Source organism: Tamandua tetradactyla, chromosome 5, assembly GCF_023851605.1.
Source record: "Tamandua tetradactyla isolate mTamTet1 chromosome 5, mTamTet1.pri, whole genome shotgun sequence".
NCBI lineage: Eukaryota > Metazoa > Chordata > Mammalia > Pilosa > Myrmecophagidae > Tamandua > Tamandua tetradactyla.
Window position 1 is genome coordinate 22392063 of NC_135331.1, and position 19452 is coordinate 22411514.

At 40.3% G+C, this 19452-nt stretch overlaps 1 protein-coding gene across 4 annotated transcripts in view; it reads right to left on the bottom strand.

The window, feature by feature from the left end:
- Positions 1–2776, bottom strand: part of USP30 (ubiquitin specific peptidase 30) — a 30240-nt gene extending 27464 nt beyond the window's left edge. For all 4 annotated transcript variants that reach the window (XR_013175644.1, XM_077160104.1, XM_077160103.1 and 1 more), the window contains exon 1: positions 2648–2776. Coding sequence is in view for 3 of the 4 variants with exons in the window: in XM_077160104.1 (XP_077016219.1) it covers positions 2648–2730 (83 nt within the window). In the remaining variant the exon portion in view is untranslated. The remainder of the gene's footprint in view (positions 1–2647) is intronic.
- Positions 2777–19452: the final 16676 nt, after the last annotated feature.

Consider the following 19452-nt stretch of genomic DNA (forward strand, 5'->3'; position numbering starts at 1 on the left):
ACCGCCTTGCTGTTTCCTGAGCACACCAGCCACACTCCCACGTAACGGCCTTTGCACTGCCTGCTCCCTCTACCTATAATGCTCCCCTGGGCTGCAGCTGTGGCTCATTTCCCCCGCCCCCTTCACCTCCCTCTACTTCTCAACAAGGCCTGCACTGAACACATCCTCGGAACTTGCACTCGTGGTCCCTTTTCCCCAGTTCTACTTTTTCTTTTTTTACTATAGGACTTATTATCTTCTATCAGTAAATTCACTGATTCAGTATGTTTGTTGTCTGCCTCCCTTAACTAGAATGTAAAGTCCCTTAGGGTAGAGCTCCTTGTCTGTTTTACTACCACACTTAGTAGATTGTCAATAACACTTATGAATGACTGAATACTGCAGAAAGGATTTAGAAATGGATTTTCTTTTAGAATAAATGGGGAGGGGAACATAAACTACTATAAAAGATATTATAAAGTTAAAGATTTCTTGGTTTAACTTAAAACTGAAGTCACTGTTTTACTACAAATGGAGAAATTTTATCAGCAAAACACTGTTTTAATACAAAGTTATGCATATCCACTGAAAAAGCACTCAGTACTTCACTGAGTATATATCTGAATATATGTGTTGTATATGCATATATATATGTGTACGTGTATAATATATTCTTATCCTAATACTTGGATCATGTGCATATTGTTTTGACCTCAGCTCAGTAAATATTAACCCAGTGAAGAGTCACTGGTGATAACAGTGACTTTGTCTTACAATGACTACCATTTTCCTATTATCATAGCTGATAAGTGAATTTTAAATAAATCTTTGTTTTTCCCAGACAGAGTCAATAAAATGTGCACAGAACTTGGTTTTAAAAGTAGAATGACATTAATCTGGTTCAAACTCTGCCTTTTCTATTTCCTGGGGCATCATTTTACTTTCTAAGCTTTAGCTTCTTCAGCCTGTGCAGTGGGGACAATCATGAGACTTTTGCTTCATAGGGTTGCTGTGAGAATGAAATAAACACTAATTGCATAGGGTACGCAGTAAGAGCTCAAACGGTCACTGCTATAATTAAGTACTAAAATCTCAGTTTCATTCATGAAAGTTATTCTTGACATTTCTTAATGCATTATTGTATTATTGACTTTTACAGTCACAAGCCTGTCGGGAAAGCTAAAACAAACAAACAAATAAAAAACTGCTGAAATACTTTACAAATGCTTTAAAATCCCCTAATCAAATGCTAATACTTAAGGATGCATACTCTATGCCAGCATGATGATAGTCTCAACTCATCCTCAAAACAACCCCACAGAGATAGATTCTTTTATAGATAAGCAAACTAAGAGATGTGGCCAACTTGGTGAAAGTGAGTGAGGTGGTGCTTAAAACCACAAAATTCATAAGGGGAATTAAGGACATAGCATTGAAGGAATGAGCCAGACAACTTGTCCAGGTCTTCAGCAGGGCATTAAAATAAAATAAAACACACAAACAAAAAACAGGGCAAGTGGCAAATGTGAGAAACTTCATTATTTGCAAAATGACAAGGGCAGAGAGCTGCCTTCTCCCAGTTGTTCTCAGTTCAGCTGTGAGCCACTGGCAAAGCTGGTTTGCTATCTATGGAATGAGGCACTGAACTGAGCAGTCATTGAGAGCTTCCAGCCCTGGGACAACAAGCTCTTTAGACCTGCTCCAGTTTGAGAGGAACTGGTCTGAGTCGTTTCGGGTCAGCACTACAGCCATGGTGCTCAACTCTGAGCCACAAGCCCATGGAAGCGTAGATAAGATGAGGGCCCTGACAGGGTTGGGGGATCCTGATAATACAAGGTACCCAGAAAACTGGGGGAGCCTAGCAGGAATGGGGAACCTTAACAAGACTAGGGCAGCCTTAACCCTATTGGTTTAGGGACACTTGCAAGATAAGGGAGTGACTAATAAAACTGAAGACCCAGACAGAAAGAGGGGTTCAGACAAGATATGGGGGTGGGGCGAGCACGACCAGGACACACAGGATTGAGGGAACCCTAGCAGGCCTGATAATATTGGTAGACCCTGGCAGGCCTGGGGCACTGACAAGCTTGGGGAATGCAAACAGAAGGATATGGAGCGTTTTGGAAAGATTTGGGGCCCTGGCAGGATTAGAGGCTGTGACAAGATTGGGGAGCGTTAGCAGCACTAGGGGCACAACGGCTCTGTAGGGATCCTGGAAGGATTGGGGAGCCTGGAAAGATTGGGGACCTTGGCAGATCAGGACACTGACGTGATAGGAGAGCCTAGAAGGACTGGAGGGCCTCGCAGACCTGGGAGACACTGAGGGGACTGGGAGCCATTGTCAGAATCGAGGCCTTGACAAGACTGAAGGGCCCTAGCAGTCCTGGGAAATCTGACAGGATTGGTGGGCACGGACAGAACTGTGCGCAGGGAGGAACGCGGGCAGAAATGGGGAGTGCAGGCAAAATTGGTTTGCCGAAAGGACCCGCAGCTCTCAGAAGCCCGTCGCCCCTCATGCGTCAGTAACCGGTCTCCAACCCTTCAGGACTGAGAAGCCTCCGAGGTAGCCACTCGGGCCCCGGGGACACCGACCAGGGCCTGCAAAGGCCACCAGACGCGGGGACGGGGACCCGGGTCCAGGCCTCTTCCATCGCCCCGCAAAGCTCACCTGACTGTCGCCCCGGTCCGCAGGAAGCGTTGGATGGCCCTGTCCGCCGCGGTCATCGCCGCCTGGGCCCGGGAACTCAGCATCGCGGCCGCCCGGCAGGCCCCGCCGCGGCACCGAGGACTCCGAAGGCTCGCGAGGCGGCGGAACCCAGGACCAGAGTCCCAGTTTCTCCGGGGAAGGCAGGCCGGGGGACTGGTTCCCAGGACGGACCGGAAATACACGCCGGAGAGCCGTAGACCTTGTTCTTCCTTCCCCTTTCGCTATGGACTTCGGCGTCGGTTGTTAAGGGAGGCTCAGTGGCCCAGGGTCACTTCCTTTTCAGGTTTTGCCCGGGGCTCCGTTCATAAATACAAGGGCCGCACTTCCAGGAGGGATCCTGGGTCATGATTTGAATTCGTCGGTGTGGAGAGGGCCGCCCAGCTGGAGAGCCGGGTCAGGCCGCGGCTAACTTTAATTACTGTCACCTGAGTGGAAATAGACGGCAGCGGAACGGCCTCTACTGCGCTTGTGCCCGACTCGGACCGTCAGTAGGGAAACCGAGGCCTTTGCAAGTATAGCCACCAAACTTACTCTTTTCTTGGGTGTTTAGTGTATTGCTGAGTACGTCACATGCATTATTCACATTTAATCTTCACGCTAACCCTGACATTATCCACATTTTACATCCCATGAAACAAAAATAGTTGAGAGAGGTAATACGCCTATTGACACAGCTTGTGAACGGTGGAATCAAGATTGGCAATCGGGTCTGTATGTCGCCAGAATAGCGCTGTCCAATAGAAATATAACAATTTAAAAATCTCTAGTAGCCACATTAAGAAAAAGTAAAAAGCAGTGAGTCAAATGAATTTTAATATATTTCAATAATTAATTTTAATTTGAATATAAAATAATAGATTGTATTGATTTTAATAATTAATTAAATATTTCAATAGTCTGTATCCTCCAAATGTGAACATTTCTATGTAAAAATTATAAATTTACGGTTTTTTTTTCCCATAGTAAGTACATCTCAATTTACGTGTGCTCAATAGCCATATGTGGCCAGTGGCTACCACATTGAACATGGCAGCTTATAGACCTTTTCGGATACAGAGCATATGTCCTCCTCGACTCCAAAATGAGTAATTGCAACTGCTTTAATAAAAAAAAGCAATGCTTTAGCTCAGTGGTTATCAAACTTTTTGGTCTCAGGACTCTTTTGTATGCTTAAAGATTTTTGAGGGCCTCCAAAGAGTTTTGTTCATGTGGGTTATACCTGACGGTATTTATCCTACTAGAAATTAAAATAGAGAAATATTTTTTGGCTTTTTAAAAATTGACCTATAATTTACCCAGTAAAATTTGCCCTTTTAAAATGTATAGTTCTATGAATTTTGACAAATGTGTACAGTCATGTAATCACAACCATAATCATCATCCCTTGTAAATTATCCCCTGAGCCTTTGTAGTCAACCCTTCTGCCCACTCCCAGGTCCTGGCAACCACCATTGAAAACCGAGAAATTTTTAAAACCCAAGGGTGTCTGAGCAATCATTTCATTAGCCATTAGAGCAATGACCTAATCTCACCTTGTGTAGCTTCTGGAAAACTCCAGCCTATGCTCATGAGGCTCATGAGAGTATGAGAGTGGAAAAGGCAAAAAATATGTTTAGCATTATTATGAAAATAATTTTGACTTGAAAGACCTCATTAAAGGGCCTGGGAACCCACCAGGGGGGCTGCATTCTTTACTTGGAGAATGGCTGCTTTACACTGACTGCTGAATACCCTGCCAACCCTACCAGCAAATCTGCCCTGAGTTCTAATAAGATCCAAGTTATTTTAAACAATTGGCATTTATAGATTATCTATAGTCCACCAACTCACAGATATCTTTGAGCATTTTAAATGCTTTACCTGATTTAAGTCTCACAAGAACTACATAAGTAGTAATAATCCTCCACATTTCATAAAATTAACAATTTCACCTGCTGCCTAATTTTTAACCACTCCTCTAAGTCAGTGGGGATATGGCTTTTTGTGACTAATAGTTGTTCTTATAAATTCAGATGTATTATTGTCTGTATTTTAGAACCTTATCTGCTCTTTGAGACCAAAGGAAGAAATTTTTATTTTCTTTGGAACCTAAATGTTCCATAGCACATATCTAGCTCAACCTGTCTGGGTTCATTTGGTAACAATCCAAACAAAGGGAACCCAGAGTAAGAATGAGGGCCTTTAATCCTGTATAGCTTAATGTAATACCTGGGTAAATCCCAGATTGTATTAAGCAGATAACAAAAAATATTGGCAAGGTCCCTTGAGGGATGGTCAATAGGCCAAGCCCCAGATCTTGATCGAGGATTGCAATAGTGAAGCTTATGAATGTAGTGGAGAAGCTTAGCCTATCTATAGGCATGCCTAAGAGTTATTCCTGGAGGACCTCTTTTTGTTGCTCAGGTGTGGCCTCTCTCTCTAAGCCCAAGTCTGCAAGTGAAATCATTGCCCTCCCCACTACGTGGGACATGACATCAAGGGGTGAAAGTCTCCCTGGCGGCATGGGAGATGACTCTCAAGGATGAGCCAGGCCCTGGCACCATGGGATCAACAATGCCATCCTGACCAAAAGGGGGAAAAGAAGTGTAACAACTAAGGTATCAGTGGCTGAGAAAGTCAAATAGAATTGAGGGGCTACTCTGGAGGTCACTCTTATGCAAGCTTCAGTTAAACATTGCTACCTTTCATAGCTTGCCAACCCCCAACCAAAACCATTTCCTGCCAATCCTAAAGAACACCTAGGGCATTATATAAGATTCTACAAAGGTTCATGCACTAGGGTAACTTTCCAGAAACCTACAACCTACAGATGAATCCCTGAACAGATAAATCCTGAAATGCAAGGGGCCACCTTTTCCAGAATATCAACTAGTTCCATCCCCCATCCCATATTATCGACAGTCTTTCCAACATGAAAAAGTTAGAATGGCCATAGCCCAAATACCCCTAAAGAGTGGAAGAAAGATCAAAGTTGATGCTGGAGTTTTACGGGGAAAGTCAGGTTTAACAAATGACTATGATTGCTGAATCCTTAAATTGATACCTCTTTTAGTCTCCAGTATCTTAGAGCAACTAGAAGTAAAATCCTAAAATTGTGGAATTGTGACCCATACCAAACTCTGAAATCTGTTCTACAACTAATTGTTGTGATGTGCTTTGAAATTTACTGCTTTTTAAATTACTTTTTTGTATACATGTTATCTTTCACAAAAAATTGATTGTGATGATAAATGCACAGCTATATGATGATACTGTTGAACCATTGATTGTACACTTTGGATGATCATATGGTATGTGACTATATAATATATATCAATAAAAAAATTTTTAAAATTCAAATGTATTACTAATTTATGATGACAACTCCACAGTGAGTAACCAGCAGGTCCCCTCTGACATCCATCATTCAGCTCTAGAATCTGTGGCACCTGAGGAGGTAATAGGGTCACCAGTCAGGGCCTTGGAATTCTCTCAGCTGCTATGATTATTCTGCAAGCAAACGGCTTATTCTGGGAGCCTCAACAACTTGGAATAAAAACCTGAAGCAGTAAATTTCTAACAACTGTCTCCACCTGTATTAAGTTGGATCTCTCCCTTTCTCTCCAGGGGGTAGTTCCCTTAATAACACAACTTTACAGCTGCTTACAGAGATCCATCTCATTCCGGTATTTAAAATACTGTTCTATTGATTTTTAAATTTAAAATCAAACATGATTCAAAAGTGTTATCCTCCCTGACCCTAGAGGAAAGAGTGGCCTGGAGGGAGAAAGATACATTCTCGTCTCCTTCTTCTGGTCTCTAGCTCTCTCATGTCTCGGAAGAAAGACCTCAGAAATTGTGACTACGAGTTCTGAAGGTGCTTAAATGACACTCCAAGGCTTGTGGAGGGTGTTTCCAGCCCTAAACCAGTAAAAGGCCAGCTCAGCATGTGTGGGGCTAGGCTTGTAATCCATAGGAACACACTGTGAGTTTGCTTGTTTCAAAGCCCTCTGCTTTACCAGGACCTAGCTTCCCAACTTCTCTGTGCCTCAGTTCCCTCATCAGGAAAATGGGGATGAAGATGACATTGCCAACCTTGGAGTGGGCTTGCAGTGTAAATGAGATAATGTACATAAAAGGCTTAGGAGAGTGCCTGGCACATCATAAAGCCTAAATAAATGTTAGCTGTCATTATGGTTGATTTTCTACTTTCATCTGCCTTTATGTAGGGAAGGTATAAGAAAGTTTGAAACAGAAAAAAAAAAAAAGAAAAAAGTTGATCACATTGTCAGACAAAGCCACAAGGAAGATCTAGAACACAAATGGGTGTCTGTAATACTTTTTAAAAAAAGGTGTTACTGTCATATCGTCCTGCCAGGTAGGACGACTCTGAAATGAAAGTTGAATTCTATTACGTGGGAAGGTCTTTAGAACTAGATGTATAGTTAGAGGTGAGAGGCTATTTTCTCCCCTTTCCTTTGGTAACTCATTAGTAGAGACTGGGGTGCCCATCTGTAATGGATAGAGGGCTGGTCGGAATGATGGGCCCTGGCTGGGACCCCTTTCAACTTAGAATTGTGGCACTTGGTGTTTTTTATCCTCACCTTTGGGCCTTGGCATCTGTCCTGGAAAAAGAAGTTCTTTTGCACCTATGAAGTACCTGTTTTTGTTCCCAGGCAGAGAAGAAAAACAGGAGAATTCAAACACCAGCAGGATTTTTTTTTTAACATGGGCAGGCACCGGGAATCGAACCCAGGTCCTCGGGCTTGGCAGGCAAGCATCCTTACCTGCTGAGCCACCATGGCCTGCCCAGCAGAATTTTTTTTAATGATTATTTCTCCATATGGGGTTGTTTTGGAGAGGCCAAAGCAAAACAAAGCAAAAACAACAAAATGACTCAAAAATCAGCTCAACTCCTCCTCGCATAGCCCTTTAGAAGTGTCTTGTAACTCCTTTGTTTTTCCCCCTGTGGGTCCTTGGACCTTATAGTTGGCTTTAACCATATTAGTGACAAATTCTTGTGGGCAGTTCCCCCATTCTTCCCAAAATGAGTTGTGGGTTGACCTCAGAAACAGAAGTGGGGTGACGTGTAGGCTAAGCATCAGTTCTTAAATTTCTAAATGTCGAATGGAGGTGAGAAGGATTTCCTTGGCAAGAAAGCGACCGCCTTTATTGTTCACATGGGGGAGTGGAAGGTGGCATTGTGAATAGTTACACCAGGACAATACGTGTAAACTGGGATTGTCCCCAGGAATGTGTGCACCAGGCTGAAATAAAGAATTCTTTGGTTCTAGATCTGGACTAAAATGTGCAGCCTGTTGGCTGCATGAATTTAGGCAGATCATCTCCTTTCCTGGGTTACTTTCCTCACCTATGAGCACAATAATTGCCAACACTTACCCTGGACAAGCCCTGCGGTAAGTACCTTACCTGCACCGTTCTAATTCACTGCCTAACAACCCAAGCAATAGATTCTATTCAATTCCTCATTTCTCAGATAAGGAAACTAGAACCCAGAGCAGTGAAATGACTTGGCCAAGATAACATAGCAATCATCTGACCAGACAGGATGTCAGCCAAGTCTGTGTGATTCTACGGTCTGTGTTTTAAGATGGGCAGTTCTGCCCAAGACCAGATTCCACTAGACAGACACCATCACCGCTTCCCCATTGTGATCTGCACCCCACTTTTCTGTTGGTTTCAAGTTCCCATTTGGACATTCAGGATAGCCTGGCTCTGATTCCAGTGGGGTTCTTTTCCCCTTGGTGCATGGTATGGGAATCGAACCTCAGTCTCCCACATGGAATGGGGGCATTCTGCCACTGAAACACCCACGTACCCCTAGTGGGACTCTATTTACACCAGGGAGGGGGCTCAGAGTGGTAATTAGAAAGGAAGCACAATTAGCTCTTATGCTTTTGAAGAGGGTTGACCGTACTTGGTAATAAAAGATGCAAATTAAGACTACAATGTGAGAAAATAGTTTTTAGTCATCATATTGGCAAAGAATGAAAAAATATGATAACACCCGGTGATGGTGAATATATAGGAAAACAGCCACTCTCAGGCATTTCTGTGGGAGAAAAAATGGGTATAAACTCCATGCCAGATAATTTGGACTATTTATCAAAATAACAATTCCTCATGCTGTGTATGTCATACACACATACAAATAAAGATATTTATTGCAGCACTGTTTCTAATAGTAAAAGAACGAAATGTCCACAAAATTGTGGTATACCCAACAGTGGGGTATTATGTCAGTTTTAAAATATGAGGCATCCCTTTGTTTACCTAAAAGGGTCTAAGATGCATTGTTAAGAATGCTATGACTTGAGTAAGAGAATAAAGCAATAAATTTTTTAATGCAGAGATTAGCTAGAAATAGGAACACTGTTTGCCTCTGGGAAAGAGGACAGTGTGACAATACAACGGAGGGAAGGAGACTTCATTTTCCATCTACGTCCTTCTTCCTCTGTGAATTTTGCATCATGTGCACACATTATCTTTTGAAAAATTAAAATCTTAAAACTTTTGAAGAATCCAAGGGGAAACAGGAACGAGATGAGCATTCCTTTTATCAAAAATGCTGATCAGAAGCTTATACAAAGTGAAAAAAAAGATAAATATGATCTCAGTTTTATAAAAAAGATATGTATTTACGAGTGTCCCTGTGTAGAAAGGTGGCTGAAAGGATATATTCCAAAGTGGTAACTCTGTCTCTGCAATGTGCTTAATTGTGATTTTTTGTTGTTTTCTTCCGAATGTCTACATATCTGAATTTCTACAATGATCATTTCTTTCTTTTTTTGTATGGCGGGGGGGGGGTCACATTTCATTCCCTTTCATGTGACTACCCCATTATAGCAGCTCCATTTGTTGACTTTTGGGGGGAGTGGGGGGAAGTGCATAGACCAGGAATCGAACCCGGGTCCCCCACACAGCAGGTGAGAATTCTACTTGAACTACCCCTGCACACACACCCCATTTATTTCCTTAGGAGAAATTTTAAGAGAAGTATGTATGAGTTTGTCTTTTGTCTTTTGCAACAGTTCTGAGCTAGCACAGTCTTTGTAATGCATATCTGCTTTTCTTTGCTTGATCTCCAATTGGGATCCTAAAACCCAGCTTGCAAGCTTTTCTTACCTCAGGACCTCACAACAAAAAAACCCTCATTTTCCTAGGTACCCTTGAAGGAGTGCTATGATAAGTCCTTTTGTAGGAATAATTAATTTGCAATGCAATACTTACTGAATTTATATGATTTTTAAGTTCATACTTCACATATACTCATTTTTATAAATCAGCAAGCCCCTGCAAATTTCCAGGAACTTCAATAGGATTAATTGTGCATGTTTCCTTCTCTTTGCCATTCATTTATGAGTCTGACTGATAAACAGTGACCACTTTCCTTTTTTATCTTCCAGTAAGAATGGCATTTGCTGCTGTCACCTCTTCCTGCTCAGACAGAAGCCCTGTAAAGCTTCAGCATGTTCCTTCCTAGAATGTTGACCTTAAGGAATCACGTGGTCTTATAAATTACAATAGTTTCCTTTTCTAATCCCTGATTTGGCTCAAATGTCCCCTTACTGCCAAAATTTGTAATCCATTACAGCCTCATTGACTCCAGGAATATCTTACACAGAACTTTAGAACATGGCTCATCTTTTTTTTTTATTTTTTCATTTTATTTTAAAAATATAACAACAAACAAACACAAACATTCTTAACATATGACCATTCCGTTCTACATATATAATCAGTAATTCACAATATCATCGCATAGTTGCATATTCATCATGATCATTTCTTAGAACATTTTGCATCAATTCAGAAAAAGAAATAAAAAGACAACTGAAAAAAATTCATAAATACCATACCCCTTACCCCTCTCTTTCATTGATCACTAGCATTTCAATCTAAATTTATTTTAACATTTGTTCCCCCTATTATTTATTTTTATCCATATGTTTTACTCATCTGTTGACAAGGTAGATAAAAGGAGCATCAGACACAAGGTTTTCACAATCACAGTCACATTATGAAAGCTGTATCATTATACAATCATCTTCAAGAAACATGGCTACTGGAACACAGCTCTACATTTTCAGGCAGTTCCCTTCAGCCTCTCTATTACATCTTGACTAACAAGGTGATATCTATTTAATGTGTATGTATAACCTCCAGGATAAACTCTCGACTCTATTTGGAATCTCTTAGCCATTGACACTTTGTCTCATTTCACTCCTCCCCCTTTTGGTTGAGAAGGTTTTCTCAATCCCTTGATGCTGAGTCTCAGCTCATTCTAGGATTTCTATCCCAGGTTGCCAGGAAGGTCCACACCCCTGGGAGTCATGTACCCCCCTAGCCAGGGGGAAGGCAGTGAGTTTGCTTATTGTGTTGGCTGGAGAGAGGGGCCACATCTGAGCAACAAAAGAGGTTCTCTTAGGGGTGACTCTTAGGCCTAATTTTAAGTAGGCTTGACCTATCCTTTGTGGGGTTAAGTTTCATATGAACAAATATATGAAAATCTCTCAGCCACTGACACTTTATTTCGTCTCATTTCGCAGAGTCACATCTTGTTCTAATTAAAAGGTCACACCCACAACTGGGTGTGTCACATCTCCATGGAAACAGTCCAATCAAAGTTTCCCACCTAAACAATAGTCTGGCCCCACAAGATTGGATCAGAATTAAAACATGGCTTTTCTGGGGTATGTAATAGTTTCAAACCAGCTGTGACAGTTAGAATCTGTTCAGTATCCCAGAAAAGCCATGTCCTTTACTCCTTATTCAATATTACTGGGTAGGATCTTTTTTATTGTTTCCATGGAGATGCGACCCACCCAGTTGTGGGTGGTAACTTCTGATCAGGTGGTTTCCATGAAGATGTGTCTCCACCCATTCAAGGTGGGGTTGCTTACTGGAGCCCTTTAAGAGGGAGTCGTTTTGGAAAAAGCTTTAAATCAATAGAGCCAATACAGCCAGAGACCCTGGGGATGAAGAAAGAAAATGTCCCCGGGGAAACCATTGAAGAAGCCTGGAGAGAAAGCTAGCAGAAGTCACCATGTGCCTTTCTAGCTGAGAGAGAAACCCGAATATCATCAGCCTTCTTGAGCCAAGGTATCTTTCCCTGGGTGCCTTAGCATGAACATTTTTATAACCTTGCTTTAATTTAGACATTTTCATAGCTGTAAACTGTAAATTGCAACTTATAAATTCTCTTTTTAAAAAAACCATTCTGTTTCTGATATATTGCATTCCAGCAGCTTACAAACTAATACACCAGCACACATACAAATGTGGATACCAACGTAATATTGAGAGAAAGAAGCCACTCACAAAAGAGTACCTATTGCATGCTTTCATTTATAAAACAGCATTTCAACAGGTAAAACTAATATACAGTGTTAGAAGTCAAGATAAAGGTTACTCTGGGATGGTGGTGAGTACAGACTTGCAGGGGGGCTACCAGGCTTCCACTGAACTGATGATGTCCTGTTTCTTGTGCTGGGTGCTGGTTACACAGTGTGCTGGCTTGAAGGATTAGGTACCCTAGAAAAGCCATGTTTTAATCCTGATCCATCTTGTGGAGGCAGCTGTTTCTTTAATACCTATTCAGTACTGTAGGTTGGAAACTTTGGTTAGATTATCTCCCAGTATGTGTGACATGCCCAATGGTGGGTATTAACCTTTGATTAGAGGAGATGGGATACCACCCATTCCAGGTGGGTCTTGATTAGTGTACTAGAATCCTTTAAAAGAGGAAGCATTTTGAAGAAACCTTGAGAATGATGAAAGAGCCATAGAGAGCCATGAGAACTGCACAGCCCATGCGGCCAGAGACCTTTGGAGATGAAGAAGGAAAATGTCCCTGGGGGAGCGTCATGAAACAAGAAGCCTAGAGAGAAAGCTAGCAGATGTCACCATGTTCACCATGTGCCTGTCTAGTTGAGAGAAACCCTGAACATCATTGGCCTTCTGGAACCCAGGTGTCTTTCCCTGATGGCTTAGATCAGATATTTCTATAGACTTGCTTTAATTGGATATTTCCACAGCCTTAGAGCTGTAAACTTACAACTTAATAAATTCCCTTTTTAAAATGTCATTCTATTTTATGGCTTTTATGATATGGCATATCATATTCTGGCAGCTAGCAAACTAGAACACAGTATGTTCAGTTTATGAAAATTAGTCAAGCTCTATATGTGCACTTTTCTGTATATATGTTAAACTTTCACAAACTACAGATAACATATATTATTAAAGAGAACACAAAACAAGATTATGCAGGAGGTGGGGCAAGATGGTGGCTTCAGAGAGGTGGTGAGGCTAATGCAAAAAATTAAAATGGAGGCTTTTGGAGTCAGTCAAGTTCAGAATACTGCAAGAGGGCTGTGCCCCAAGAAAAAGGGCATACAGAGATGGGTACCAATTCTGACTCTTGACTTGCAAACTAAAACTATTCTAAATAACTCATTAGAGAAAGCCCAGTTATTTTCAAGTATCAGCCCTAACCCAGGCAAGGGCAGAGTTAAAATATGTCTGAGACACAAAGTAAAAAATCAAGTGAAGGAAATAATTCCCTAAAGGGTGTATCTTCCCCAAGAAGAGGTAGAGGTGGGGTCCAGCTCAAGTGGTATCACTCATTCAGAGAACTCAGGCTCCAGGAGCTAGAAAACAGAGACAGCTTAAGCCCACCTTCTACCCCAGCCTCTTGTCTCAACCATGCCCCAGGCAGGGACAGGGTCTGTTGAGAATTAAAGGCACTGCACCACTTTATGCTGGTGGGGAGTTGTGGGCGGACAAGTACCACCTACTCAGCAGAGTAGGAAAAGAACAGAGTCTGGAGGCTTCATAGGAAAGTCTTACAACCTGCTGGGTCTCATCCTCATGGAGACTTGATACTGATTACCCTGTCCTCCTGAGAGCCGAGCCTGTCTGGTCTGGGAATATCTGATTTAGGGTCAATCATATCTGAGGAGACCCTCCCCTCCCCCCCAAAAAAGGTTTCATTTCGGCAGAGCAAGAACCAGAAAAACAAGAGCTGAAAAATTCTGATTAGTTAAACAGAAGCCATGCTAGGAGTCTAGAATAAGTTGAACTGGATGCCAAAGAACAGGTAGAGAACAAAGCCAACCAACAAGAAAACCCTAGGTAAAAGAGTGAAAACGACCTTCAGAATAAAATAAGGGAATCAGATGCCTAAACACCAGCAAAAAATTATGAGTCATGCTATGAAAGATTAAGACATGGCCCATAGGAAGGAATGAACTAACACTTTTTTTTTTTTTGCATAGGCAGCCACCAGGAATCAAACCCAGGTCTCAGGCATGGCAGGCGAGAACTCTGCCTGGTGAGCCACCATGGCCCACCCATGAACTAACACTTTATATGAGATACAGGAGTTGAAACAACTAATTAAAAATGTTAAATAAGCATGCTAAATCCAATCAATGAGCTGAGGGCAGATATGGCCATGAGTATGCAAAAGATATGAAGCATATAAAGAAGGCATTGAGAAATCATAAAGAAGAACTCAAAAGCTTGAAAAAACAAATGACAGAACTTACAGAAATGAATGGCATCATAGAAGAGAGGAAAAACACAATAGAGACAACAGCAGATTTGAGACAGAAGAAAGGATAGTGAACTAGAGGACAGGACATCTGAAATCCTACATACAAAAGATCAGATAGGGAAAAGAATGGAAAAATAGAGCAGGGTCTCAGGGAATGAATGACAACATGAAGTGCACAAATATATATGTTATGGGTGTCCCAGAAGGAGAAGAGAAAGGAAAGGGGCAGAAAGAATAATAAATGAAATAATCACTGAAAATCTCCTACCTCTTATGAAAGACATTAAATTATAGATCCAAGAAGCACAGCGTACCTCAAACCAGAATAGATTTGAATAAACCTACTCCAAGACACTTATTAATCAGAATGTCAAAGGTCAAAAACAAAGAGAGAATTCTGAAAGCAAACAGAGAAAAGCAATCCTTCACATACAAGGGAAGTTCGATAAGATTATGTGAAGATTTCTCAGCAGAAACCATGGAGGTGAAAAGGCAGTGATATGATATGTTTAAAATACTGAAAGAGGAAAACTGTCAACCAAGAATTCTATACCTGGCTAAACCATCCTTCAAAAATGAGGGAGAGTTTAAAATATTTTCAGACAAACAGACATTGAGAGAGTTTGTGAACAAGAGACTTGCTATACAAGACATAGTAAAGAGAGCACTACAGGCAGATAGGAAAAGACAGGAAAGAGAGATTTGAAGAAGAGTGTAGAAATGAAGTCTATCAGTGGGGGGGGGGAAGGAGAGGGAGAGGGAGAGGGAGAGACAGAGGGAGAGGGAGAGGGAGAGGGAAATAAGATATGACATGGAAAATACAAAAGACAAAATGGTAGAAGAAGTAGTGCCTTTGCAGTAAAAACATTAAACATTAATGGATTAAACTCCTCAATGAAAAGACATGGATTGACAGAATGTATTAAAAAAAATAGGACCCATCCATATACTGTCTACAAGAGTTTCAGTTTATACCCAAGGACAAAAATATCTGAAAGTGAAAGGTTGGACAAAGATATTTCATGCAAACAACAACCAGAAAAGAGCAGTGGTATATATACCAATATCAGACAAGTTAGACTTCAGATATAAAACAATTAAAAGAGACAAAGAGGGACTCTATATATTAATAAAAGGGACAATTCATCAAGAAAACATAGCAATCATAAATATTTATGCACCAAGTCAGCGTGCCCCAGAATATATGAAGCACACATTGACCACACTGAAGGGAGAAGTAGACACCTCTACAATAATAGTTGGAGACTTCAATACCAAGCTTTCATTGATGGATAGAACATATAGATAGAGGGTCAGTAAGGGAACAGGTTTTGAATCGTAGGATAAATGAACTAAATCTAATAGACATTTACAGAACACTATACCCCACAACAGCAGGATATACATTTTTCTCAAGTGCTCATGAATCATTCTCCAGCAAGAACCACATGTTGGGTCACAAAGCAAGTCTCAATAAATTTAAAAAGATGAAATTATATAAATCACTTTCTTAACGGAATGAAGTTGGAGATCAATAACAGGCAGAAGACAGGAAAATTCACAAATATTTGGAGGCTAAACAACACACTCTTAAACAACCAATGGGCCAAGGGAGAAATTATAAGAGAAACCAGTAAATATCCTGAAGCAATTGAAAATGAAAACACAACATATCAAAACTTATGGGATGCAGCAAAGATGGTGCTGAGAGGGGAAGTTTATTGCCTTAAATGCCTATATTAAAAAAGAAGAAAGAGCAAAAATTGAGGATTTAACTGTTCATCTGGAGGAACTAGAGAAAGAACAGAAAACTAACCCTAAAGTGAACAAAAGGAAAGAGACAACAAAGATTAGAGCAGAAATAAGTTAAATTGAGAACATGAAAACAAAAGAAAGAATCAATAAGACCAGAAGTTCTTTCTTTGAGAAAATCAGCAAAATCAACGAACCCTTAGCTAAGCTGACAGAGAGAGAGAGAGAGAGCGAGGATGCAAATGAAATCAGAAGTCTGACCTTACAGAAATAAAGGAGATAATAAGAGGATACTATGAGCAACTATATGCTAGTAAACTAGACAATATAGATGAAATGGACAACTTCCTAGAAAATCAAGAAGAACCAACATTGACTCATAAAGAAATAGAAGACCTCAACAAATCAATTGGAAGTAAAGAGATTGAATCAGTCTCCAAAAATCTCCCAGAAAAGAAAAGTTCAGGACCAGATGGTTTCACATGTGAATGTTATCATTAGTACCAATCCTGCTCAAACTCTTCAAAAAGATTGAAGAGGAGAGATGAAGCCATCACCCTAATACCAAAGCCAGACAAAGATGCTACAGGAACAGAAAATTACAGCCCAATCTCTTTAATGAGTATAGATGCAAAAAATCCTCAGCAAAAAAAATCACAAATTGAATCCAGCAGCACATTGAAAGAATTATACACCATGACCAAGTGGGATTTGTTTCGGATACACAAGATTTTTCGACACAAGAAAATCAATTAATGTAATATACCACATCAATCAATCAAAGTAGAAAAATCACATGATCCTCACAATTGATGCAGAAAAGACATTTGACAAAATTTAACATCCATTCTTGATGAAAACATTTCAAAGGATAAGAATAGAAGGGAACTTCCTCAACATTGTAAAGGGGAGATATGAAAAACCCACAGCTAACACCATATTTACTGGTGAAAGGCTGAAAGTTTTCCCTCTAAGATCAGGAGCAAGACAAAGATGCCCATTTTCACCCGATTCATATTGCTGGAAATTCTAACTGGAGCAATTAGGCAAGAAAAAGAAATAAAAAGCATTCAAATTGGAAAGGAAGATGTAAAACTTTCACTGTTTGCAGATAACATGATATTATAAGTAGAAAATCCTGAAAAATCTACAGCAAAGCTACTAGAGCTAATAAATGAATACAGCAAAGTGGGAGGGTACAAGATCAACACACTAAAATCAGTAGCGTTCTACACACTAATAATGAGCAATCTGAGGAGGAAATCAGGAAAAAAGTTCCATTCACATTAGCAACCAAAAGAATCAGATATTTAGGAATAAACTTAAGCAAGGCCACGAAAGGCTTATACCCAGAAAACTAACAGAAATTGCTAAAAGGAATCAAGGAAGACCTAATTTAATGGAAGAACATTCTGTGTTCATGGATTGGAAGACTAAATTTAGTTAAGATGTCGGTTCTACCCAAATTGACTTATACATTCAATGCAATATCACCTAAAATCCCAACAACTTACTTTGCAGAAATAGATAAACCAATAACAAAATTTATTTGGAAGGGTGCCCTGAATAGGTAAAAATATTTTGAGAAAGAGAAATGGCATAGGAGGTCTCACGCTACCTGACTTTAAAGTAGGTAGTGGTCAAGCTACAGTGTCAAGACAGCATGACACTGGCATAAAGATAGGTATACTGACCACTGGAATTGAACTGAGCGTTTAGAAAATAAACCCTCTCATCTACGGACAATTGGTCTTTGGTAAGGGGTCAAATCAACTCAACTGGGTCAGACAGCCTCTTCAAGAAATGGTGCCTGAATAACTGGACATCCATATGCAAAAGAATGAAAGAGAACCACTGTTTCACACCTTACACTAAAATTAACTCAAAATGGATCAAAGGCCTAAATATTAGGGCTAAGAACATGAACATTTTAGAAGGAAATGTAGGGAAATATCTTTAAAACTTTGTGATAGGAGGTGGTTTCCTAAACTTTATACCCAAAGTGCGAGCAATGAAAGAAGAAATAAACAAGTGGGATCTCCTCAAAATTAAACACTTTGGGGCATCAAAGGACTTTGTCAGGAAAGTGAAAAGGCAGCCTACACAATGGGAGACATATTTGGAAACCACATATCAAATAAGGGTTTTAATATCCAGAATATATAAAGAGATCTTACAACTCAACAACAAAAACACAAACAACCCAATTTCAACATGTGCAAAAGCCAAGGACAGACACTTTTCCAAAGAGGAAACGCAAAGGGCTTAAAAACATATGAAAGCCTATCTAATTTAACTTGCTCAACTTCACTGTGTCTTAGAGATATGCAAATCAAAACCATACTGAGATATCATCTCAGACATCTAGAATGCCTATTATACAAAATAATAATAAATTTGCAAGTGCTGGTGAGGATGAGAAGAAAGAGGCACACTTATTCACCGCTGGTGGGAATGTTTCTATATAGGGGAGGGAGGGAAAAAATGAATATCAACAGCGCAAGGAGTTGAAAATGGGATGGTATATGGAAAAAATAGACTCAATGCAAACTAGGGTCTACGGTTAACAATAACATTGTTATAGGCTTTCATTAAATATATCAAAAGCGATATACCAAATCTATATGCCAGTAAGAGGGGGATGTAAGGGAGGGGTATAGGATTCTTGGTGGTGTTGTTTCTCCTTTTTATTTTATTTTTTAACTCTTCATCTTTTCCCCTCTTCTTTTTTCTTTGTGAAAGAGATAGCAATGTCCTCACATAGATTGTGGTGATAAATATATAGCTATGTAATTATACCAGGAATTATTGATTGTTTACTTCGGATGGATTGTTTGGTGTGTGAATAAAATTGTTAAAAAATAAACAGAAAAATACAAGTGCTGGAGAAAGTGTGGAGAGATGTACCTATTCACTGTGGATCAGTGCAGCCCCTCTAGAGGGCAGTGTGGTGGCTCCATAAGGCTAAGTGCAGGTTGCCATTTGATCCTGCAACCCTGTTATTAGGTATATACATGGAAGAACTGAAAGTAAGGACCTGAATTGACATTTGCGCACTGGTGTTTATGGTGGCAGCATTCACAATTCACAATGGATGGAGGTGGCCTAAGGATACATCGACTAAGGAATGGAAGTGGGAACTGTGGTGTATACATACAATGGACTACTGAGTTGCTGTAAGAAGGAATGAAGTTGTAAGGCATGCAACTAAATGAATGAATCTTAAGGATAGTTTGTTGAGTGAAATAAGCCAGAAACAAAAAGACAGATATTATAATGCTCATAATAGGGACTATCTACAATGTTCAAACTCTGAGAATTGAATCTGACAGCATAGGTTATCTGGTGAAGGCCTATTGTAAGCATTCCTAGGTTGTAAGCTCTTACAGTAGTCACCTCTATTCCTGGGTTGTAACTTGTTATTTCTCAATTCTGAGTTCCTGAGCTCTTTGTG